Genomic DNA, 26,511 nt, shown 5'->3' with positions numbered 1-26,511 from the left:
TGTTGGAATGCCTGGCTGGTCATAAACACATATTTCCCAGAAGGCAAGCTGGCGAGATTAAAAGAAAAGTAACTTGCCCAAGAACCTTAGTACAAGGCAGAGCTGGGGTCTGAGCTGCAAAACACAAAAGCACTCTTTTGGACCCAAATAAAGATGCCGCTGAGGGCAGAATTTCACTTTGCTGCATGCCAGCCTCCCAGTTAAAAAAATAAATCAACGAAAAAAAAAATCAGGAGGGGCAAAGAGCCTGGTGGACACCAAGAGAGGTCATGGGCACTACATTGGAGACTCCAGGACTAGACTGACACAGAGTTTGAACTTCTGCTACTGAACTGAAAGTCACCATTGGCCATGAATATCTATGATGCAGATGGGGTCTTGCTTTAGTCCGACACCTCTATAGTGCAGAGCCTATTTGATTGACATTGGCAATTACAGTAAAAATAGCACGTCATGTATAATCAGCAGTACTAATCACTACACTGAGACAGGAATACATAGGATGGGCTCCTTGGCAGATAGGGCATCACCCCCACCAAATTATGGTGGATAGGTCATGCCTTCTCCTACCTGTATCATGATTCAGTCATCCAAATAGCATCTTTCAAATGGGAACAGGAAACAAGGGCACTGATACTGATTATCTAAACCCATTCCAGTCTGGGTTTTGATCTGGTTATGGGACTGAATCAGCCTTGGTTGCCCTGATGGGTGGCCTTTATTGAGAGAGGGACAGGGGGAGTGCAACCCTGTTAATTCTGCTCGATCTCTCATCGGCTTTTGATACCATTGACCATGGTATCCTCCTGGATCGACTCTGTGGGATGGGTATTGTGGGCACTGTGCTACAGTGGTTCTGGTCCTACTTACAGGGCTGATTTGAGAGAGTAACATTGGGTGACTTTTCCTTGGCCCCTTGGCAATTGTGCTATGGTGTCCCGCAGGGTACCCTCTTGTCCCTAGTGTTGTTTAACATCTATATGAAGCCACTGGGAGTGGTCATTAGGGGATTTGGAGCTAATTTCCATCAGTATGCTGATGACACACAGCTCTGCCTCCCTGTGACATCTGAATCAGGACAGGCTGTGCAAGTCCTGAATCAGTGCCTAGACTTAGTAATAGGCTGGTTGAGGGCCAATAAACTGAAGCTGAATCCTGGCAAGACAGCAGCCCTGTGGGTGAGTGGTTCCTGGGTCCAGGAGACAGGATCACTGCCTGTTCTGGATAGGGCTACACTCCCTCTGAAAGATCAGGTTTGTAGTCTGGATGTACTCCTAGATCCATCATTGTCACTGGAGCCCAAGTAGCCATGGTGGCTCAGAGTGCCTTTTACCAGCTTCGACTGTTTCTCCAGCTGCAGCCTCTCCCAGACAGGGATAGCTTGACCATGGTGGTACAGGCATTAGTAACCTCGAGACTGGATTACTGCACTGCGCTCTATGTGGGGCTGCCCTTAAGGCTCGTCTGAAAGCTGGAGCTAGGCGGAATGCAGCAGCTCGGCTGTTGTCGGGAGCTGCCCCCTTTCAGCATGCAACTCCTTTGCTGAGGGAACTGCACTGGCTGCCTATTCGCTACCGGGCCAGGTTTAAGGTTTTAGCACTAGTGTACAAAGTCCTAAACATCTTGGGACCAGGATACTTTAGAGAGTGCCTCTTTCTTTACCAAAGAAAGTGCCCAGTCACTGAGGTCATCAGAGGGCATATCCCTGGTGGTTCCACATGGACCCACGGCCCGGTTGGAGTCCACCAGGAAAAGAGCTTTCAGCGTGGTGGCCCACTTCCTGAATAACTCCCTGCCTTTGGAGGTCAGGCAGGCACCAACGTTGTGTTGATTTTGGTGCTTCCTGAAGACATTGTTATTTCGACAGGCCTTCCTTGAGTGACCAGTTGCAGTTTATTCTGTTTGGAATCTGTTTCTTTTAAAATGTTTTAATTGTTTTAATACTGTGTTTTATTCTTTTTATCTGTTGTTCACTGCTCCGAAATCTTTGATGTGAAGTGGGATATAAATATTGCAAATAAATAAATAACCCACACTCAGTGGTTGAGTGTGGGTGGTTGTTGAACCATGGATTAGTGTGTTGTCTGAACCCAGGACATTTTCCACAGGGTAGTTTGTTAACCATCCAGTGTGGCTTGTTAACCACCCTGAACAACCCAACAACAAACCATGAGTTCTCAAGGTGGCTTGTTCGAGAAAAATAAGCCACACTGCATGGTTAACAAGCCACCGTGCAGAAAATATCCTGAGTTTGGACAATACGTGAACCCACAGTTCAACAAACAAGAGAGCTTCGGCTATTGGGCGGTATAGAAATGAAATAAATAAACAAACAAACAATCCATGCTTCCAACAACAACCCACACTCAACCACTGAGTGTGGGTTAGAGTGTTGTGTGAAGTGAACCCAGCCAATGTAAAACAATAAAGGCTCTTTTCCTGGTGGACTCCAACCAGTTTAAGGTATTAGTACTAGTGTATTAGTGAACAAAGCCCTAAACTACTTGGGACCAGGATACCTGAGAGAGCGCCTCTTTCTTTACCAACCTGCCTGGTCACTGAGGTCATCAGAGGGTATGTCCCTGGTGGTTCCACATGGACCTATGGCCTGGTTGGGGTCCACTAGGAAAAGAGCCTTCAGTGTGGTAGCCCCCTTCCTGTGGAATTCCCTGCCTTTGGAAGTCAGGCTGGCGCCAACATTGTGTTCCTTCCAGTGCCTCCCGAAGGCACTGTTATTTCGAGAGGCCTTCCTTGTGTGACCAGCCGTGGTTTATTAAATTCAGCCTTATTGGAATTTGTCTTTAAATTTTTTTAACTGTTTTAACCTGGTGTTTTATACTTTTATCTTTGTTGTTCACCGCTCTGAAATCTTCTGATGTGGAGCAGTATATAAATATTGTAAATAAATAAATAGTCACGCACTCCCCTCTCCAATTTATCTCTGTAATCTTAGCTTCCTCTTGCTGCCAGTCTGTGGCAGTGGCAATGATGCAAAGTGCTTTGTTTAATGGAAAACAAACAAGCCCCTGGAAAACAAAAACTCAAAAAATTTAATTACAAACTGAAAAGGCACTGCAAGATGCCGCCAGTGTTTCTAATGAGCCATTTGTGTGACTTGCATGAAAGGAGCTTTTGCCTTGTGAGTGAACACAGATCAGCTTATCTCAGCTGCAGCTTTCAGTGCTCAGGTCTCTCCAGAGATGGGAACGCAGCCTTACTATTCTAGACTTTCTCTCCACAAGGATGTGGCTTCTCCTCTGGGCAATTCAGGTACACCTGAGCTCCTACTGCATATACTCTGGTTTGCAATTAAATAACACAATTATAATTGAACACTGCTGGTTTTATTTGGTCATGTAAATACTCAAATGGCATTCATTAACCTACTTCTCTCTCCTCGGCCTCCCCCTCCTGACAACAACCTTAGTATCTAGTAATCAGCATAAGTTTTGATCTACATGAAATGGCACTTGCTAAAACATTAGTTCTGAATTTTCATTTCGTTCCTATTCCTTATCCCTTTTGTGTTTTGCTTATTAGATTATAGAATGTTGGTAGGGACTTGTTTGAGAGAGAGAGAGAGCGCGCTTCTAGCATACTAGGCCCAATAAATACAGACAGACAGACAGACAGACTTGTAAATACTTGCCTGGTTGCCTGTGAGGATTAAGAATTACCTCCAGTTGACTAGACAGGAAAAACAGCTGAGTTTTTGGCTACTGCTATTAAAATTCATAGCAAACTGCCATCAGAACATATATCATCACTCTGAGTCAATAGGAAATTATCTGAAGTATCTGAAGTATATATGTTCCTCTCACCAACTTTGTTCAGTCTGTGAAATTGCTCTGTAGACTCTTTGATTTGAATTTGATTAGGCAGGAAAGCTCCACAAAAGTTATTATTTTGGTTTTCTTTTTAGACCACAGTGAGAATTTTTGAGAGATCGTAACTTTGTAAATATGCCAATGATAATACAAATGATCAGCAGAAAATTAACTACATCCCACAAAAGCTGTGCTTAGCTTTCTTCTTTTTTCCTGACTGGGTCGCACCATGCTTGTGACTCACAAGATTGTCAGAATGGCTCATCCTAAGCAATTTTGCATGCCACCACTCATTACACCTGTGGAAGGTTTGGTGTGAAGGGAAATATTGCTTGCTGTGCACAGATGACCACAAACCTTGTGAATGTTTAGTGGGGGAAAGCCTAGTGTGGTATTGTCATGAGGGCCTCCGGGACACCTTAAGATCATGTGCAGATGGCAGGTCTGTTGGAGGCAGTATGGTAGCACTGTCATTCCCTGCAATATACATGCAGTTTTTGTATCCTGCCATTGTCTTCAATGAACTGCAGGTTTTTGTAGTGCTTCAAAATATGCTCTGGAATACATTTGGATAGTCTGGATACATTTTGGTATGACTATCATCAATGTTGGATAATATATTACAAGTAACTCGCTTCTCTTCTCCCCCTCCCCCTTACAATGGACGTTTGGAATATAAATATTTAAAAATATTTTTAAATTACTTTTGTATATGAAAGCCTGGGTGTGTATCTCCATATATCCTTGTGTAATCACTATAAGGATTAGACACCAATTTTATCTTTGGAGTGAAATTGATTAGACCAGAAGCTGTTTGCATGCTGGTCTAATCACCTGCACATATTTAGTTAGTTAAATCTGTCCAGCTTTTCTGCCAGTCAAGACTCTCAGAGCCGCTCGCAACACTGTGCAAAGAAATATACTAAAATCTAAATGCATACTATTAAAAACTGAACAATTTTTATTGTTGGTCTTTGAATTCTGTGGGATGAGAGGGAACAGCTGCCATTTAGAAATACACAGACTATTCCAGACAGACCTTTTCCTTCACAGGAAAGCACCTTTCACTGTTAAAATAGTGTGATTATAAAGCCAATGATGCTAGAAGAGCGATAGTGCCATGGCAGTGGTAAGGGATAAGGCATTCCTGTTGCTGCAGAGAAATAATGGCCTATCAAAAAAGCTTTACAAACTCTTTGCAGCTGATCAATCCCACTCAGGGTAGCAGCTAAGGTTTTGAACCAGGAGCAGTGAAAGGGGCAATAACTTTGCACAGCTGCAAGCAAAGTTTAGGATGGAAAGTAATCGTGGAGAGGACTAGCAGGGCTTAACTTCCCAATCTTAAGTCCCCTCAGGGATGCTGAGCCAGTAACTAACCTGGCTTGAAGCCACTCTGGCTCTACCTCGGCTATTGTTCTCCCTACTCCCCTTTATCTCTCAAAGAAAGGGCTATCCTTTCTTATCTGATATAGCATATTTGAAAAGAGGCGTGGTGTTTGCAGTAGACCTAGGAGCAGGGATCCTTGCTGACTGCACCACCCAGCCTCTGCTGAACTATGAGCCAGGAAGGAAACGTAGTTGTAACCAAGGGTGTTTTGTTACAAAACTGCAGATGGTAGAAAACAGGAAACAAAAGGTGGGGGAGATGGGAGGGCGTAGGGGAACCCTGTCACGGTTATATCTGTAGTAAAGGCCCCAAAGGATGACCTCATGCATCTTTCGCAATCAGAGTTTCCCTGTCCACCGAAACAAGAGCAACACTTTGCATTTATTTGGCTTCTTAAATATCCCAGGGGACAGACAGCAAGATGCTGTCAGCTGCTGTTGCTACTGCTTATGTTCCTAATCTGGTGAAATATGCATAGCCATTGTAGTGTAATGGCTAAGAGGTTGAGCTGTGAACTAGGAAGTCCCTCCAGTTCAAATCTCATCTCTGCCATGAATTCACAAGCCATTCTCTCTTAGCACCAACCTCCCTGTCTGTGATATGAGTATAATACTACTGACCTTCCTTATAGGGCTGTTGTAAGGAGGACTGATCTAATGTATGTGGCATGCTCTGAGCCCTGTAAAGCAAAATATCCATGCTGAGAAGGAGGAGGAAGAGAATGTGAGCTGCCATTTTGTAGGGGCTGGATACCAGCTTGATCCTTTGCATGTTTACTTGGAAACAAGTCCAGCTGAGTCCAATGGGATGTATTCCCAGGTAAGCATATATAGGACTGCAGCATATGACACTGAGTTACAAATCTCGAAGTGCTTCAGAGACTCTAAAGCAGTCTTGCACATGAGAACTACATGAGAGTTATTTTCACAAATCTGCAGACATCTGCTCAGGTTAGTCACCTGTTGCCTTTAAAAGGGCGGGGGGCAAATTTTTGCAACACTTACTTTGCCTGGTCATCTAAAACAATTTCTTACTCAGCACAGATGACCTAGTCTAGTGAGTGGGTATTTGCAGATCTACTCTAAATAATTCTATGAAGCCTAATTATTATTCACAGGGCCGGCTATTCGCCAGAGCATGGAGCATACTATATTAAAAATTGCATTAACCTATTGACCGTGCTTACTTTACCCAAGTGTTACCAAGAAGGAGTGGGCACATCTTTTAGAATACAGCATCCTGTCTTTGCTGGGGTTAGAAGAAAACTATGATTACTATTACCACTGCTGGTTGTGTTTCTACAACAGGGATGGGCAACTTGTGGCTCTCCAGATGTTTTGGCCTACAACTCCCAACATTCCTCACCATTTGGCTATGTCAGCTAGGGCTGGTGGGTCTTGTAGGCCAAAACATCTGGGGGGCCACAAGTTGCCCACCCCTACTCTACAACTTTCCAGTACAATAAGCAAACTGTGTAATACAGAAATAATACCATCCCTCTCCAGATAGCTTACAGCCTACACTGGGAAAGAAGGAAGGGAGAAGTAAGGCGGGGTGGGGAGAGGAATCATAAAAATGCCAGCAGGGTGAGTTCACCAATAAGTCCATTCTGCACTGTTTCCACACTGATCTGCGAATTTTTAAAAGCCGCGCAAAACAGTAAATAAGTGTTTTAAATATTTAAACATATTTTTTCACGAATTACGCATTTCTAAATATATTTTCTCTCGAAATATGCATCTTTAAACATCATTTTGAAGCAGGGTTTCATCCAAGATCAACTGAAATATTGAGGCAATGTGAAAGCCGGTGGATGACTACGTTCAGGTGGTGTGGATCGGGTCAGTTCGAATTGCAATTGGCAAAGACTGAATTTCAAAAGCATCTGCAGGTGAGACCAAGGTGGTCCAGGAGGATGCTTTGCTGAAGACAGGTCTTCAGCAGGGTCCGGAAGAGAAAATAAGTAGCTTGATGAACAGAAGAAGTGGAACCATCTTCTAGAATATGGAGCAGCATGGGAGGAGGAAACCATAGCACCTGATATTTGATCTTAGGTTTGCAAACCTAAATGTATTTATTTAGGAATGTACATAAATGAAATTACAGAGGGAGCCTATTTACTTCTGCATTCAGTGTGTTACAGGGCCAACCGTATGCAAGGCAAATAGTTCTGTCACCACAGAGGGAGATGTCTTAGGGCAAGTTTTAATGGTTGCTGCTTCCCTGGATGTAGCCACATGAAAGACATAATGTCTGGTTTGGCAGATCCCCGGTTACAGTCTATGCTTAACCAGGAACCGTCAACTTGAATGCCGCGGTACTTGAGCAGGTCACCACTGACAAGTGAAGGCTGAAATCTGGATTTTCTGGATCAGACATTCCTTATTGCACATTCTGCATTCCCTGGAATGCTTTGTCCTCTCCAAAAAAGCAGCAAATGTCTGAAACAGCCCAGGGGCTGCCGTTTATCCACCTTTCATATTGGGCAAACCAAAACAGGACACTCTGCAAATAAGTATCTTAACACATGCTTGCACAAAATTAATTTCTGCATGGCAGTATCACCTGGGGTCATAACAAGAGTCTTTATTCCAGAGCAGCTTTGCCCAACCTGGGGCCCTCCAGATGAGTTGGACTACAACTCCCATCATCCTTACCTAGCATGATTTGCCATACTACTGGTTGGGGATGATGTATGTAGTCCAACCCATCTGGGGGGCACAGGGTTGGGCAAGGCTGATCTAGAGGGATGAAAGCTATGGGAGAAAATAACTATTATGAATTCTGAGATGTGAAAGAGAGTATGGCCAGGTAAGGAACTCCTTAGCGCAATGCTATCTAGTGACTTTGCTAATATTTGTGGTGACTGTGATTGCATTTACCTCCAAGCTCAGCTGGGAAGGATTGTGCAGCTGCTCTAGAGTGGAGCCTGTAGTCAAGATACACACACAGCACACCATGCTGAGGGATTTGTGTGTGCCTGCAAGCTGAGAGGCTGATGCCAACCTTTGTGCCCATGCAACATAATTGCTTATTTACAGAATGATCTGAATTGTAGCAGAGATGTAGATACCAGGCATTGCCAGGTGCAGAGCACAATGCTGCAATGTAAGGGTTTGTATGGAGCCTGGCTCAGCTGGCCTCCGTCCGCAGCTCTGGTCGCATAGATGATGCTGTCATTGTGCACATGTCTTGTGAAATCATCGCTGAATTGTTCCAAAGGAGAAATGTCTCCCTCCTGCTTGAATCCCACCCCCACCCATTTGCTGCCTTGGCTGAGCATGTTTTGTTTGTTCTTCTCTTCTAGCCCAAGCTTTTGGCCAAGGAGCTGCTAGACCTGGTGGCATCACATTTCAACCTGAAAGAGAAGGAATACTTTGGAATTGCCTTCACAGATGAGACGTAAGTGTTTCAGGAGCGGGGTGTAAAAGTTCCTAAATCTTGACAAAATGGGTATGGGGCTCTTTCCTGGAAGAAGGGCAGGTAGCTCAATGGGGCAAAGATATCTATTGACACCGCTTCTGGATTTACAAAGTGTCCCTGCAACCGTGAGGACTAGAAACCTGACCCAATTAATTGAAATCCCATGTTTGTATATACTTTACTATTATAAATAGTAAATTATAAGCCCCTGATGATAAGCATGAGGACATTGTAGAGGACTTAGGGTGCAATCCTGTGGGGATAGTTGGCCGCCTTCAAACTTGGAGGCAACCACTATCCAATGCAGGGCGGGTGGAGCACCGAGCTAGGCAGCAATTTCAGCTGTCTAGCCAGGGCAGCTCGGAGCAGGTGGGGAAGCCAGACAGTGCTTCTGCTGTGTCTCCCCGGCCCCAGGAACACCCCCTTTTCAGACTCTCCATGCTGCTCTTAGGAGCGCAGAGCCAGGTATGAACCGTGCCTCCTATGAGGTGGCAGGGGACGGGGTGGGGAATATGTTTTCTAGGAACTGACCTTGGCGCACTGGCTCTGAGCTTGGTTGCCAGAAAAGGAAAAATCATGTGGCCGTCTAGACACTGTCTAGTGGCCATAGGATTGCGTCCTTAATCATGTAGCCTAGAAAGGCTGGCAGATGAAACTAGGATACAAATGGTTCCATCAAGATAAAGAAAGCTGCTTCCTGTTTCCATCCCTTTGTTAAGCGTAATCATACCTTCCTCTCTCTTTATACTGCATGCTCTTTATGGGTGACAAAGGCTGTTCTAGTTAACCATTTATCATGCAGTGACTAGAACAAAAAGAGTTCAGTAGATGCTAGAAAATAATCAATATTCAATTAGTATCTTCAAGACCCTGAACTGCTTTTTCTCCATGGTAAAATATCTCAATCTCCCAAGGTGCAATCCAGCAGTCATTACTACTACACAGCCAGCATTGATTTTGGTGGGGCGCAAGTAGGATCTAGGCACTGAGGATCCTTAGCGCTCACCTTGCCTGAACTGGAACAGATGTGCCTCCATACCCACAAAAGACTAGTGTTTCATAAACATCAGGACTGCAAGTAATAGCCGGCGGGATTCGTTAATCAGTTAGCTCTTTCTGCTGTCATTTAGGATAATGGTTTGAAAACTTTCAAGGGAACCATTTCCAAATCAATTTGTCTGCCAAGGACTCCCTCCATGTCTTCAGTGAAACTTCTGTGCCTTGCAAAGGATTCTGGGAAGTCAGTCTGTCTCACACACACACACACACACACTCAGGTCACACGAGAGCGCTGGCTAGACCGCATTAATGCTCCATGTGAACTAAGCACACACCCTAGGGAACATGAATGTGGCGGCGCAAATTAGGAGACTATCAATAGTGGTGGTCAATCTCTCTTTCAGGGACATTTGTTTGTCATTACCGAACTGAGGAACCCCTTATAAACTTCTCAGAACGTGATTTGAAAAATGCTGCTTTAAGAGGCTTTGTGAATGCGTTCCTTTTCTCTAGGAAAGCATTTGTGGGGTGAATGGTTGGTTGAGCACTAGTTGTGATTTACTCATTTATTTTTCCGCCCCTGCCTTTCCACCCCAAAATGGCGTTCACGGTGGCTAGCAACAAAATTGGGATGAACAAAATCTCAATTAAAACCTGGCATAAAAACAACTAAATTAAAAACACAATTTAAAACACAACAATTCAAGAAATAAACAGCACCACCCCATTAAAAACCCCTTCAGCAACAAACCAGCTTATATGCCAAAGGGCTGCCTGAATAAAAAGACATGTGTCTGCCAGCTGGAGGACAACAGAGAGGGGACCAAGCTAGCCTCTCTTGGCAGGGAGTTCCAGAGCCTGGGAGCGGCCACAGAAAAGGCCCTCTCTCACGTCCCCACCGAATGAGCCTCTGATGACAGCAGTCCCATGAGAAGGGCCACCCCCGAAGATCTTAAAACCTGGGAAGGCTCATATGGGAGGAGGCGGTCTTTCAGGTAGCTGATGTGCCTTTTACTGAAACTGAGTTTTGCATTTACTGTTTTGGCTTTGTTTGTTTTTACTAATTTTAGATTAATATTGTTGGATTCTATTGGTTGCTCTTTTGTTTGGTCTTACTGTATTATTTGGCTTAGATATTTTCCATGGAGAATCTTTTGTAAGCTGCATTGGGCTGGGAAGCAGGAACGAAATGTAATAAATGAGCAAATATTCATACATCACAAGTTAAACTGTGGATATTAACTGGACCTGGCCTTTGCAAGTAGGGTTAACACGTGAGCATTGCTGTGAATCAGGGGTTGTTTAACCTCTTTCAGCCTAGGGGCCGAATCTAGTTTTGGAGAAGCTCTCTGGGGCCGCATTCCAGCAGTGGGCAGGGTCAAAGGCAAAAGAGGCATTTGAACCATTTAGAATGGGGGAGGGAACATGCCAGAGCCAGGAAACCACCAAATGATCACTGGTTGGGGGAGAGGTGGTGGGACCCGGGGAAGAAGGCATGCCATCTGGGGAACCCCAGAAGGTCAGATCAGAACCACAGGTGGGCCAGATTTGGCCCCTGGGCCTGAACTTCAACACCTGTGTTGTAAATGTCAACAACATTTGATCTATCTCTAGATTCTGACAAGTGCTGCCATCCAAAGTGCATGCAGGCCCACAGCTCCCCCTGCTGGCTATTTCAGACAGGGCTCTGCAGGCTTGCATTGGCTGACCATGGGAGAGCCCTGCTTGTGTAGGTGAGGCTGCATTGTTGAACCACAGCCAGTGAATTTAAGATCATCTCTCCAAAAACACCGTTGGTTCCCAATCCAATGGTGTCCATGTGCCCTTTTGGAAAACCTTCAGTGGTGCTTGTCTGCTGTTCAGCAGGGAGGATGAGGCAGAGTGGACTAAATGCAGTCCCCTTTTCAATGCTTGCATCAGTTTGGTACTGGCGTCAGTTTTCTGAAAGAGCTGTGTGTACATTGCCCTTGCAGCTGGATAGGGAAGTAATCTCTCTCTCTCTCTCTCTCTCTCTCTCTCTCACACACACACACACACACACACACCATTTATGCACATGGCCCCCATCCAGCGTGAGATATCCCCCATGCCACCCGTCAGCTGGATCGGGGTAATCATGTACCCAAACGGTGTGTTTGCCACAATTTCACTGGAGGCAGTCAGACGCTATGCAAAGGCTTCTGCTTGTGTGATTTCACAAGCAGCACGTTTAGCGTTTCATGTAAGGTGTGCACCTCACAAAGGACATTGTGGTATGTTAAATATGCTGCTACAGGAACCGTGTGGCAGAAACATCCACACAGACCTTGATTGTTGTGGCGGCAACCACAGAGGGGATAGCAACTATGCCGGTCAAGGTATGCCTACAGGGATCCCTCGAATGTGCTGTTTAGTCAAGAACAATTATTATCTTAACAAAAAATCCCCCAGGTACCAATGCATTAAAATATTGTGCTGTTTTTAATTGAAAAATTAATCAAAAGGCAGCTAACTTGCATTGAAAAATCCATCTAAACCCTTGAGAGCACTAGAAAATATCCACCGGTGTTAGTTTAGATTGTGTGTTTAAAGGAAGTGGGAGGCTTGTGGGGGCCGCCCTAAAATAGTATGAAAGTAATTCTTCAACTCGAGAGGAAAATCTCTGCAGGTGTAATTTATTTAGAAATGATTTGTACTGGGGATTTCCATTCATTAGCTGTACTGTCTCATGACAACCTGAATAGAAAATCAATGAGAACAACCTTTGTGTTGGTAACTTAATAGCTCCTTTTGGTAATAGACGGTCATTACTTCATGCAGCGTGACCAGAATAAGATTGTCATGCTATAAAAGCAAAATGTTTGGGAGATCTTAGGAACATTTTACAGTATTAATCATCACCTTTAGGGTTAAGCTATCTTTTTTGTGTTATGTGGCAGGTCGTGGGCTGTGGGGGTGGATGTGCTCTGGTCTAAATTCAGTTTGGTTGTGCAGTTAACAGACAGAGTTAATTCAGCAGGTGAGGGACCCTTTGGGTGTCAGACTTCGGGTGATTAAAGAGAGCCTGGCTAGGACTGAGCTTTGGCAGGATTCATCCTGCCATGGAACATGGGCAAAGTGAAGAAGGCCACCTGGGCATGGGCCCTGGATCTTCATTAAGCTGTGCCCCGGATCTATAAAGCTGCTCCAGTTGCCATCATCTGCCTTAATACAAACCTACTTCTTCCCTCTGAACTCACTAGCCTTGTAGTTACTAGAAGACCTTAGGACTCACTCCATTAGCAGACTAATAGGGAATATAACATGAAGGCACCAGTCTTTTAAACTAGAGGGGAGACTGCCACATTTCCTTCCACATTCTGCTCATTATGTTCATTAAGTTCAGAGTCCAAAATTGCCTAACAGCATCACTGTCACACAGCTTTCTCGGACCGTGCCTGACTCTGCAGAGATCTGCCCAGCCAGTTGCTACTGGGTAATTGTGCTTGTGCCCTGGGCCACTGTCAACAGTAAGGCCCTGGCAAGAGGAAGAGCAGGCACACTGGCTGCTCACATATCAAATGGTATGCCAGAGGTCTTCCTCATCTGTTGCTTCTTCCAAGCTGGCCCAGGCTCCTTAACTTGGGGGAAAACAGAAGTTGGATTGCTTGCAAAAAGATTTGAATGAGCATCAATGTCTGAATTTGGGGCAAGATAATGTATGAGTGTATAGCTTGCTGGTGTGTGCCTGGAGCTCCTTGGCTCTGCAGTCATCTTTTTAGAGTGCACCTGCTTTTTGCATGATCCATGTGGCCAGATTCTGGTGGGCGCGTGGTCCTCCTTGGCATAAGGGGTTTGCACTAGGCTAGATAAAGGTGAATAGATATGGAAGGACGATTGGGGCTTCTTGGTTTTTGTGTTCAAAAGTCACAGCGCCTTGTGGCACCTTAAAAGCTCATAAATTTTCTGTGGCATAATACGTTTTCATGGACTGGAATCCACTGTACAGAAAGTTACTTTGAAAGATGTTGCTTTTCATGTAACTGGAGAAAAATGGCACTTGCTGAAGTAAAGGTACAGGAGCCCTGATGATCTCTGTTGCATCTGATCCCCCTAGACCAGCTGGTTTTTGCCCACATGTGCTTCCGCTCCTGCTGCCTCCCTTGAAACTTTCTACCTGACTTTTTTTCTGAAATCAAATGCCCTCCTCTCCCTTGTCCATACATCCCTTTTTATAAATAGGGGTGTCCTTAGGAGACAGAGTCCTTTAAAGACACACACATTTTAGAGCCTGAAGTAGCTGCTTCAACCAGCTGATTTGGGACATCATGAAAAAGTAGCAAATTATACATTATTTAATCTATTAATTATTATTGTATTTTCATTGCCAGGGAAGGGGAGAGGTGGTTACAGGAAATTCTGCCTTGGGGGCCAAAACAACTTGACCAGCTTTGAATACTTCTATGCACCTTGGAGGAAGGGGGAAGGTGCCATTTGCTGCTCTGCCTCAAGCAACAAAATGTCTTGGGGCCAGCCCTGGACATGGCTGCAGAGATCTGTGGGGTGGGGAAAGGGAGCTGAGCTGGTACAGGAAATTATTTGGGGCAGGGAAACAACTGGGGTACAGAGAGATCTGTGGATGGAGAAACATGTTCAGGATTACATCAAATTTACTGTGTAATCCTAAATATAGAATCATAGAATAGTAGGGTTAGAAGGGGCCTACAAGACCATCGAGTCCAACCCCCTGCTCAATGCAGGAATCTAACTCAGAGCATCCCTGACAGATGGCTGTCCAGCCTCATCTTGAATGCCTCCAATGTGGGAGAGCCCACTACCTCCCTAGGTCACTGGTTCCATTGTCGTATTGCTCTAACAGTCAGGAAGTTTCTCCTGATGTTCAGCCAGAATCTGGCTTCCTGTAACTTGAGCCCATCATTCTGTGTCCTGCACTTTGGGATGATCAAGAAGAGATCCTGGCCTTCCTCTCTGTGACAACCTTTCAAGTCCTTGAAGAGCGCTATCAACTCTCCCCTCGGTCTTCTCTTCTCAAGGCTAAACAAGCCCAGTTTGTTCAGTCTCTCCTCATAGGGCTTTGTTTCCAGTCCCCTGATCACCTTCGTTGCCCTCCTTTGAACCCTCTAACGTTTGTCTGCATCCTTTTTAAAGTGTGGTGCCCAGAACTGGACACAGTACTCCAGAGGAGGCCTAACCAGTGCTGAGTAGAGGGGGACTAGTACTTCACATGATTTGGAAGCTATGCTTCTATTAATGCAGCCCAAAATAGCAGTTGCCTTTTTTGCAGCCACATCGTCGTATTGTTGGCTCATATTCAGCTTGTGATCTACAACAATTCCAAGATCCTTCTCGTTTGTAGTATTGTTGAGCCAAGTATCCCCCATCTTGTAATTGTGTATTTGGTTTCTTTTTCTAGATGCAGAACTTGGCATTTATCCCTATTAAATGTCATTCTGTTGTTTTCTGCCCAGCGCTCCAGCCTATCAAGATCACTTTGAATTTTGTTTCTGTCTTCCAAAGTATTAGCTATCCTGCCCAATTTTGTGTCATCTGCAGATTTGATCAGCATTCCCTGCACCTCGTTATCCAAGTCATTAATACAAATGTTGAAGAGCACTGGGCCCAGGACTGAGCCCTGCAGTACCCCACTCATTACCTCTCCCCAGTTTGAGAAGATCCCATTACTAAGCACTCTTTGAGTCCGATCCTGTAGCCAACTGTGGATCCACCTGATCGTTGTTTCGTCTAGCCCACTTTGAGCTAGTTTGCTCATCAGGATATCATGGGGTGCTTTGTCAAAAGCTTTCCTGAGGTCAAGGTATATGATGTCCACAGCATTCCCACAGTCCACAAGGGAGGTGACCGATCAAAAAATGAGATCAGATTCGTCTGGCAGGATTTGTTCTTGACAAATCCATGTTGGCTTTGAGTAATCACTGCATTGTTTTCAAGGTGCTTCCAGATGGATTGCTTTAGAATCTACTCCAGAATTTTCCCAGGGATTTATGTCAGACTGACTGGTCTGTAGTTCCCAGGTTCCTCCTTTTTGCCCTTTTTGAAGATAGGGACAACATTAGCCCTCCTCCAGTCATCTGGCACTTCCCCCGTCCTCCATGATTTCTCAAAGATAATAGACAGTGGTTCTGAGAGTTCTTCTGCCAGTTCCTTTATGACTCTAGGATGCAGTTCATCTGGCCCTGGAGATTTGAACTCATTCAAAGTCATTAGGTGTTCCTTGACCATATGCTTATTAATCACAAGATGTAATCCTGCCCCTTCAGCCTGTACTTCGCCTTTGCCAAGGGGGGTCATAGACCCTCTTTTGGGAGAAGACTGAGCCAAAGTAGGAATTGAGCACTTCTGCCTTTCTTTGTCATCTATCATTTTGCCATCCTTATTTAATAGTTGAACCACCATTTCTTTTGTCTGTCTTTTATTATGCACATATCTGAAGAAAGCCTTTTTGTTACTTTTAGCATCCCTCGCTAACCTTAGCTTCTTCTCAGCTTTAGCCTTCCTGACGCCATCCCTGCAATTCTGTGCTACCTGCCTGCACTCTTCCTTTGTAGCTTGGCCTTCCTTCCACTTCCTATACGTGTTCTTTTTAGTTTTCAGGTCATCCCTAAGCTTTTTGTGAAGCCACACTGGCTTCTTCTGTTGTCTTCCGCCTTTTTTTCTTGTTGGAATTGTTTGTAATTGTGCCTTTAGAATTTCCTTTTTAAAAAACTCCCACCCATCTTGGACTCCTTTTCTCATTAGGGTCGCTTGCCATGGGACCTTACCTATTATTGTTCTGAGTTTATTAAAATTAGCTTTCCTAAAATCCAGGGTATGTGTTTGGCTACACTTGGCTTTTGCTTCCTTTAGAACCAAGAACACAAGTATAACATGGTCACTTTTCCCTGGAGTCCCCGTAACTGCTACTTTATCCACTAAGTCATCTCTGTTGGTTAAGATCAAGTCATGGATAGCCTATCCTCTAGTTCCTTCCTCTACTTTCTGTAGGAGGAAGTTATCAGCAACACAAGTCAAGAATCTCTTGGAGGGGCCATGTTTTGCAGAATTTGTCTCCCAACAAATATCAGGGAAATTGAAGTCCCCCATTGCTACTACATCATGCTTCCCTGAAACATTGTCATTTTGATAGAGGTCTTCTCTAACTTGTCTTCTCCTTGATTGGGTGGCTGGTAGTAGACTCCAAACACCTTATTCCTTTTATTCTTTGGTCCATTTATTTTAACTCAGATGCTCTTGATGGGGCTACCAAGCTCCTCCTCCTGTATTTCTGTGCAGAGATATGTATTTTTAACATATAGTGCAACTCCACCCTTGCTGTTCCTTCTGTTCTTTTTGAACAAGTTATATCCTTCAATTGCTGTATTCCAGTCATAGGAGTCATCCCACCAAGTTTCAGTTACACCAAGTCATAATTTCCCTCCTGTGTTAAGAGTTCAAGTTAGTTCTGTTTGTTTCCCATACTCTGAGCATCAATATATAGTCATCAAAGACTATTCTGTATTATTATTATTATTATTATTATTATTATTATCTTAGCATTTCTATACCGCCCAATAGCCAGAGCTCTCTGGGTGGTTTACAAAGATTAAAAACATTAATAATAGAATATACGGAGATTAACAACCATTTACATAAAAAAAAACATGAACAGACAATATACACAAAAGAAACATATATCTGAAACAACTTCAAACAAACAATCTCAAAAGCAAACAAGCATAAGACATTCCAGGATCGATTAAAACTTATCATATGCTGCCAAATGCCTGGGAGAAGAGAAAGGTCTTAACCTGGTGCTGAAAAGATAACAGTGTTGGCGCCAGGCGGGCCTCGTCAGGGAGATAATTCCATAATTTGGGGGCCACCACCGAAAAGGCCCTGTCCCTTGTCACCGTCTTCCGAGCTTCCGTCGGTGTAGGCAGCCGGAGGAGGGCCTTAGATGTTGAGCGTAGTATACGGGTAGGTTCGTGTCAGGAGAGGCGTTCTGTCAGGTATTGTGGTCCCAAGCCATGTAGGGCTTTATAGGTTAAAACCAGCACCTTGAATCGGGCTCGAAAACATACAGGCAGCCAGCGCAAGTGGGCCAGAGTCGGTCTTATATGTTCGGACCTTCTGGTCCCCGTTATCAATCTGGCAGCCGCATTTTGCCCGAGCTGCAGTTTCTGAACCATCTTCAAAGGCAGCCCCACATACAGTGCATTGCAATAATCTAAGTTGGAGATTACCAGAGCATAGACAACTGAAACCAGCCAACCCTGTCCAGATAGGGGCATAGTTGGGCCACCAACCGAAGTTGGTAGAAGGCACTCCATGCCCTTGAGGCCACCTGAGCCTCAAGTGACAAAGATGGCTCAAGGAGAACCCCCAAGCTACGAACCTGCTCCTTCAGGGGGAGCGCAACCCCATCCAGAACAGGTTGAGCACCCTCCATCCAGTCAGAAGAACCACCCACCAACAGGATCTCAGTCTTGTGTGGATTGAGTTTCAGTTTATTAGCCCTCATCCGGTCCATTGTCACAGCCAGGCACCGATTTAGCACATCCACAGCCTCACCTGAAGAAGATGAAAAGGAGAAATAGAGCTGCGTGTCATTAGCATATTGATGACAATGCACCCCAAAACTTCAGATGACTGCACTCAACGGTTTCATGTAGATGTTAAATAGCATGGAGAACAGCACTGACCACTGTGGGACTCCATACTGGAGAATCCACGGGGCTGAACAATATTCCCCAAACACCACCTTCTGGAGCCAACCATCCAAGTAGAAGCGAAACCACTGCAATGCAGTGCCTCCCACTCCCAACTCATACAATTGTCCCAGAAGGATATCATGGTCGATGGTATCAAAAGCCACTGAGAGATCAAGGAGAATCAACAAGGTCACACTCCCCCTGTCTCTCTCCCAACATAGGTCATCATACAGGGTGACCAAGGCTGTTTCCATGCCAAAACCTGGCCTGAACCCCAACTGAAATGGATCTAGATAATGGGTCTCATCCAAGAGTGTCTGGAGCTGGTTGGCAACCACCCACTCAAGAACCTTCCCCAGGAAAGGACCATGTGCATTATAGTCTGGCTTTCTTCCTACATGTTTCTGAAGACTATTATTGGGCACTCTTAGAGCTGTTGTCTCTGTTGTGGTGCATGAGCCTTCATCCATTGTTACCCCCAACTTTATGTCTCCCTCCCCCGCAGAATTCAGTTTAAAGCCCTCCTGATGAAGTTCTTCATGCTGTGGCCAAATCCATTCTTCCCAGCCCTTGTGAGGTGCAATCCATTCCTTACCAACAGTCCATCTTCCAGGAAGTATAGCCCGTGGTCCCAGAATCCAAATCTCTTGCATTGGCACCAGTCATTCCCCTGGAATATTTTTCTTGCCCTTTCTATCCCTCTTCTAACTGCTGGAAGGATGGATGAGAAAACTATCTGGGCCCCAAAGTTCTTGAGTTTCCTTCCCAAAGCTTCAAAGTATGACATGACTTCTTCGTAGCTCCACTTGGCGGTATCATTTGTTCCCACATGAATGAGAAGAAAAGGATACCTGTCAGTGGGCTTTATGAGTGTAGGCAACCGTTCAGTCACGTCTCTAATCCGTCCTCCTGGGAGACAGCATACCTGGCGAGTCCATGGGTCTTTGCGACATACTGGGGTTTCAATCCCACACAGCAAGGACTCTCCCACTACTACTACTCTTGTTGTTGTTGTAGGCCTTGGTTTCATTGCCTCTGCTTGACTGACCTTCAATCTCTTGCTCGCTCTCATGCGGGGTCCTCTGTAATTCTTCCTCTGCAGGCTGCCCTCCAGTCTCATCCTCAAGTACCTGAAAATAGTTCCATAGTTCCACTGCTTCCGCTGGTGCAGAGTGGCTTTTAGTTCTTCTGCTCCTGTCACCCTTTTCCAAGGAGTATCCTCCACTTCATTTTTCCTCACCTCAGCATTTTTCTCTTCTGCCACAGCTTGCTGTTGCTCTTCTAGCTTCTGTTCTTCACTTTGCTGCTGTAGTTCCACTGTTCTGTCCAAGAACTCTTCTTGTTCTCTTATTCCCTTGAGGATTGACACTTGCCGCTCCAGGCCTCTTACTTTTTCTTCCAACAGCATGATCAACTTGCACTTGTTGCACATGTAGGCCATGTTGATCTCAGGCAAGAAAACAAACATTGCACAGACCTTGCACGTCACCGCCACTGGAGAGTCTTTTCCTTCCATAGTCTCTCTTCCCTTTATGTTTCTAGTTTTCTGATTGTACTGGAATAGCTTGTGCTTTGTCCTCTATCTACTGGAGGTTAACAACAGAGTCCCACTGGTATGGAAGTGTGTGTTGCAAGAAAAAGAAATTTCAAAAAATTGTTAGGGGCATCCCCCTTGACCTCCCCAGCAGACTCCTGTTTGCTCTCCCTGTTCCCTCGCTCTGATCACTCGCTCTGTGGGAGCTTGCTTGCTTGTATAGCCCCTAGACCAGCTGGAGCAGCTTCCTCTGCTCTGCTCTGCTCAGCTAGGAGACAGGAAACAGACTGAAACTCCCCACCCACACAGCTGCTGGGAGCCCTCAGGCCACGCCCCCTCGATTCAATTGGAGCTCTCAGGAGCAGATGGTGAGCACAGGGCAACTCGGAATGAAAAGTCCCTGGGCTTACTCCAGCCCATCCATGTTTACTCAGAAGTAAGTCATACTGAGTTCAATAGGATTTACTCCCAGGTAAGTGTTTGTAGGATTGGAGTCTTACTCCTTAGTATATGTGCACAGAGCTGCATCCTGCTTATCCACCCTGAAAATTGATCCAATATCTGGATCTAGAGAGAAACCTAGGAATTGATAGGTTTGGTAATTTAAAAAAACAAGCAACCAAAAACAAAGGTAGCCATGCTGGTCCATGAGAAAATAAAAGCCAAATCCACAGTTGGGCAATACCTTTATTAGGAATTTTGATTGGTCCTAATAAAGGTCTCCAGCTATGCATTTTGGTACTTTAAGAGTCGTATGATGATGGTTGCGAGAAACTTAATATGGCAACATTTGGTGTATGTACATTTTAAGATTTCAAGAAGTTAGAACCCAAGAACTGTAATTTAAAAAAAAAGTGTTCTAGAATCCCAGAAACTACTGAAATAAAGTATTTGAAATAAAAGCTTTGGCGGTGACTCTCTCTGCTTTCTCATCTGGTCCAGGGACTAAGAGCAGCAAAGTAGCATCCTCCAGTCCTGAAGTCAATATTCAGCGCTGTTGGTGATTTGGGGTGGGGTGGGGAGAGCAAGTGAGGATCGACTCAGAAGTAAATCCCACTATATTTAATGGGGGTTACTCCCTAGTAATTGTGTGAGTTGGAAGCCTAAGAGCATGGGCCATTATAGTCTACAATACATTCCCATACTCTCCCTTGACAGTGTGCCACGTTCAGTTTGAAGTTAATCGGTAAATGTTTAAAGTGCCCTAAAGCTCTTTGTTGGTCCCGGGCGCTCCATCCACCCATCTGGATTTGGGCCTGAACGACCAAGGAAAAGTGTGGGTCCATGGAGGGTAGGTTTTAAGCGAGCACCGTTTGGGACATTGCCCAGTTCTGTCCTGAAAGCAAGCGAGAGGTTAATTACCTGGCCTTCTATAAAATTTAAATTATAGTAATTATTTCTAATTATACACATACATTTGCATACATAAATGAGTATATGCAAATTTGTGCAGATCTTTTGTCTTATGGGCCTGAGCCCTGGATCTTTTAGGTACCTAGCACCGCCCCTGCCGTGGAAGCAGTTAGCCAGGTGGGGCTCAGGCTCTGAGAGAGCTCCCAGGGAAGGCAGATATTGACAATCTGACAAAGTTTGGAATATCAGCTGAGCGCTTATGTCAGGGATGGGCAACTTGTGGCCCTCCAGATGTTTTGGAGGCCTACAGCGCCGATCAGTCCTAGCCAGCAAAGCCAATGGTGAGGGATGGTGGGAGTTGTAGACCAAAACATCGGGGGGGGGGGCACAAGTTGCCCACTCCTACCTTATATCCAAGAAGTTTCTAATGATTGTCAGAAGCATTGTAAGTGGAGTTTCAAGGGTGTTGCTATACACTGGTGGCACCAGGGAACAGCCTGTTTACTCTCTTCCTTTTACAATGGGAATCTCTAGAAGAAACAGCCTTGGGAGGTGAGACTTCTCCCCCAAAGGTCTGAGATGCCATTCATAGATTCAGAGTCTGGTAACTCATCCTCCTTCTCATCAAACTCAGGTGTCATGAGACGTCCCAGACAGCTGATGGTACCAGTGGGTGCCACAGCAAATGGCAATCTTGTAATTATGGCACAGGGTTTGGAAGAAGTGGGAGGCTTGGGAGGGCAGCCCTAGGCTAGAATAGCATGAAAGTAACGTGCAATGGGTGTTTCACTATCTTCCTTCTCTGTACACCATCATTATCAACATTTGTCAAACTGAAATAAAGTTGACAATGAAATGTGGAATTGGGAGCACAGCAAAACCTCACACATACTAAATACCCATATTGGGAAACTTTTGCATATGGGCCATAATTCATATTCCCATCTCAGTGCATCTATGACACCGAAGGGCTCAAAGAAAAGCAAATCAGTTCCTGATTCCGCTCCTTCTAGGTAATTGGGAAACTATTTGCCAATATAATGGAGTTGTTTTTTTTTAAAGTTAAGCTTCTCTAAAGAAATTAAAAGTAATTGCCCAACAGTCAGAAGAGGGGACATGCATATATGCTGTAAGCGTATTATGGTGCATGAATCTCTAAAAGCATGCTTTGTGTTGGTGAGTAGAGTGGGGACAAAAAGAAACTATGGCCTAAGAAACAAAACAGCATGGATTGCAACAGCCGTAATCTTCCCTGCCACCTGGCCAAGAACGGGTCTCCCAAATTTGTTGATAGCACTGGTGGAATCCTTGCTAGACCATCATTGTTTCTATGACCACATGTTGTTAACAGCCTGACAATGAGAAAGTTCCCTGCAATCCATGGACTAGAAAGGGTTTCATTGCCCTCCATGCAAAATACATAAAACATGGGAAGGGAGACCAGACTTTCTGCCCAGTAAAAGCCACGAAGTAAAGATGCAAGTGAATAAATTTGGCTGGAGACAGATTTTGACGTTGATGGTGGTATGAGGGAGGCATGGTTGCACATGGCATACACACTTATGGCTTTTGCCCCCTAATCCTTTTTGGTCAAGTAGCTTTTGCAGATCACCGTGCAAGTCAATGAACAGAGAAAATAGTAGGGTGAGTGTATACATCCCATGCAAAGATACCTCTGTAATGAGGCCAAGAGACATGTTCCTATATTGGGGACCAGCCAGGTCTGCTCAGCTTCTGTGATCATCACAGATCACAGGTGGAATTGGGTCTACGGAACCCATGGCCCTGTTTACAACCACAAGATTACAACAAGGAAAGCCATGGGTTATCTCTTCCTTGGTACCCAGGAACTATAAGCTGTATACCTCACTCTGCATTACCCCTTTTATGTCCTGTTTGACCCATCCAGGATCCAGGCACAGCCAACACACATCTCACTCACAGCTGTTATCAACCTCTGGCTCCATGCAGCATAGTATTTATTCCACTGTTAATGCAGGAGAGGGAACACAGCTCTATGAGCACATACATTGCATGCACAGGGTTTCAGTTTCATTCTCCACCATCTCCTCTTAAAAAGGGATCTTAGCAACAGTGCTGGGAAAGAACTATGCATGAGACCTTGAAAAGTAGACAGTACTGGGTTAGATGAACCAAAGGTCTGACTCAGTGTAAAGTGACATCAAATGTTCATTTGCCCCTCGATGCCATCATCTCCCTATCTTGTGCACAAAAATAATTTTTGTTTTCCACCCAGCATCTCTGGCTAGGCGGGGGCCAAAAATCCTCTGTCACAGCCTCTTATCATTCTACTTTCAACACTTTGGGGGAAAGTATCAGCTATTGCCAGCTTTACAGGGGAAAATGGTATAAAACAGTATCACAATGGCAAACGGAGAGCAGCATGTAGTAACTACAGCTTACTCTGTGTGTGTGTGTGTGCGCGTGCGCGCGTGCATGTGAGTGTGCGAGGGAGAAGCAGCTGTGTTTCCAAAAGCTCTTGAAAGGCGGCTTGGCAGGAGCTATTTGCAAGGCTGTTCCAGACATACTGGGTGGCAAATAAAACGTCTGAGACATTGTTTGGCTATGTTTTAGCCTGCAGTGAAATATTACAGGCCTTGTATAAACTCCTAGCATTAATGACTTTTAATGGAAAACCTGACAGGCTTTCAATTATATAGCCACGCCAAGGGTGGTAGGACTGCAGTAAAGGACAAAAGCCCTTATCTCTTTGGTACTCCGTTTTCTCATTGTACATCTCCCGTTTTCACCCTGACAGGTTGAACTTTATATATTAAACATTTGTGCCTGAAATGATATCACCGCCCCCTCCGCTGCAGTGATGCATGTATTCCCCAAATACCACACGGTCACCTAGGTTTCTGTGCTGTTCAGCGGCCTTATTATGCTTATTGTTATCTCCCAGGGTGCTTCCAGATGAAGGGTTCCTAGCACTACCCATCAAAAGACATTGTGCAGCAATTCCGCCTCTTTTTCCTTAATGGATTTTCTGCAGTAAGGAAAAAGACGGAAGGATTATGGGAAAACACAGCAGGGTTACGAGTGGACGACACCATTGTCTGGATCCAGTGAATGAAGCAAGGCAGTGGTGTGATTGAAGTCATTGTAGGCAGTAAGATAAAGCCAGCTGTTGCTATTCCAGCCAAGCATTTTTGTCTTTCTTGCTTATCAGGGGCCATCTGAACTGGCTTCAATTGGACCGCAGAGTGCTGGAACATGACTTCCCCAAAAAGTCAGGACCAGTTGTTTTGTACTTCTGTGTCAGGTGAGTATATGTTTCTCCAAGTCATCTCTCAAAATGTACATCCCACATGTCACGTAGCATGACATGCTTTTATGTTTTTCTTCTTAACCAGTTCAGCATAGCGGTTTGTAGTGCAATCCTGTGTGCGTCTACTTGGAAGTGAGTCCCCTTGAGTTCAGTGGGACTTACTCCCAGGTCAGTGTGTATAGCATTGCAGCCTGAGAGTGTGACCTGTGGCACTCATCATAGGAAATCCCTGGATCACGGTACGGGACGTGCCATAGGTCAGTGGCATGTGCTTTGTGCATAGGATGTTCTGGGCTCAATCCCTGGAGACGCTGCTGGGGGGCGGCCAGAGAAGCGCTGGCTGCACAGCCAAAGGGCTTGGCAACCGGGGGGCAGATGACGGGCCTCTTCCGAGATGCCGTGCACGCAGTCTAGAAATCAGCTGCCGGCCAGAGTAGGTCATGCAAGGCAACATGGACCAATGGTCCAACTCAGTATACTGTAGCTTCATATGTTCAGCTTTCACTCCAAACTCACTTGCTGGCATTAGACAAGCCGCCATTCCCTTAACTTTAGCACCCCATCTTCAATTTGTGATCAGTCTGCTTTACCGTACAGGGGTATAGCTTCTTTGGGGCTTTTCAACTAAAGCAGAAAAGCAGGGTATAGACATTTAAAAATAAATATACAATGGACTACAGGCGCCTTCTCCAACTTGGCACCCTCCAGATGTGTTGGATGACAACTCCCAACACATCTGGAGGGCACCAGGTTGGGGAAGGCTAGCCAGTAGTACGGTTTATGTATGTGAAGCACTTTAGGGTGCAGTCCTATGCATGTTTAGACAAAGAAAAGGCCTACAATTCCCAGCATTCCCCAGCCAGGGGAATGCTGGCAGTTGTAGGCCTTTTCTTTGTCTAAACATGCATAGGATTGCGCCCTTAAAAACTTGAAATGTGCTACAGATATGGTAAGTAATCTTGCTGTTGTTGTTGGTCCTTCTTTTATCACACTCAGTAGAAATGCTTGTAAAAATGATAGTTCCTGGATGTAAAATTGCCTGCATATAAAAATGATAGATATTTATGTTGTGCTGTTGTATCTGTCATGATGCCAATGTATCTGGTGTTGCACTGGTGTAGCGAGACTTCCATCATATCATATATAGGCCTTTAGCTGGCATATCTCAGGGATTATGCCAAGTATAGGATTGGTTTAATTGTAATTCCCTCTCCTCAGGGAATCCTGGGAAATGTAGTTCTTTGAGCGGGGCTGCTGAGAATCTCAAACCGAGGATGTTCACCCTCCTCACCAAAGTACTATTTCCAGGCTTCTTTGAGAGAAGCCATATAGTTAAATAGGGTTAAAAATAATGTAATTATTTTATTTTATTTATTTACAATATTTATATACCGCTCCACATCAAAGATTTTGGAACAGAGAACAGCAAGAAAAAAGAATAAAATCCCATAATTAAAACAATTAAAACATTTTAAAAAAACACCAGATGAACATAATAAACCGCGGTTGGTCACTCGGGTAAAGCCTCTCGGAAGAGCAACATCTTCAAGAGGTGCCAAGGGCAACGCAACGTTGCTGGGGATTGTAGGCCTAATGTAGGGTTATAAACACATACCTGATATGGAAGTGTTGAGTCATGTACAACAGAAACGTGCATCGGCAGATACAACATGTGGACGGACAAATATAAATTAGGAGTTGAAGGTTGAACTGTGTTTCATTATGAATATGTCATCATTAACAAAGCATCAGGTACGTGTACCTTTATGAATGCATATAAGACTCAATCCCAAACCATCGTTGGAGTCTAAACTAAAGAAGAAGAATAACGCATTGGGGAACACTCCAAGGCAGGAAGGAGATTTGTGGAGATAAAGAGAGTGTTGTTTGCAGAAGTAGGCTTTAGGGAAGCATTTAAAAAGAGAGGAGTGACGGATTGGCTCAGCATGAGAAGAAACCATGAAGTTAGGAGCAAAAAAAAAAGCCCACAGTTGAGACAACCAGAGAAA

At 44.8% G+C, this 26,511-nt stretch overlaps 1 protein-coding gene across 2 annotated transcripts in view; it reads left to right on the top strand.

Annotated features, from left to right (window-relative positions):
• The window catches only part of FRMD4A (FERM domain containing 4A), a 300,096-nt gene that overhangs the window by 140,376 nt on the left and 133,209 nt on the right, over positions 1-26,511 (top strand). For both annotated transcript variants that reach the window (XM_084811642.1, XM_084811641.1), the window contains exons 3-4: positions 8,522-8,616; positions 24,404-24,496. In XM_084811642.1, coding sequence (XP_084667768.1) covers positions 8,522-8,616; positions 24,404-24,496 — 188 coding nt within the window. The remainder of the gene's footprint in view (positions 1-8,521; positions 8,617-24,403; positions 24,497-26,511) is intronic.

The sequence above is a fragment of the Heloderma suspectum genome, chromosome 7, assembly GCF_057233095.1.
Source record: "Heloderma suspectum isolate Gila_16-S chromosome 7, 16-S_ref, whole genome shotgun sequence".
NCBI lineage: Eukaryota > Metazoa > Chordata > Lepidosauria > Squamata > Helodermatidae > Heloderma > Heloderma suspectum.
This window is presented reverse-complemented; position numbering and strand designations above follow the sequence as displayed.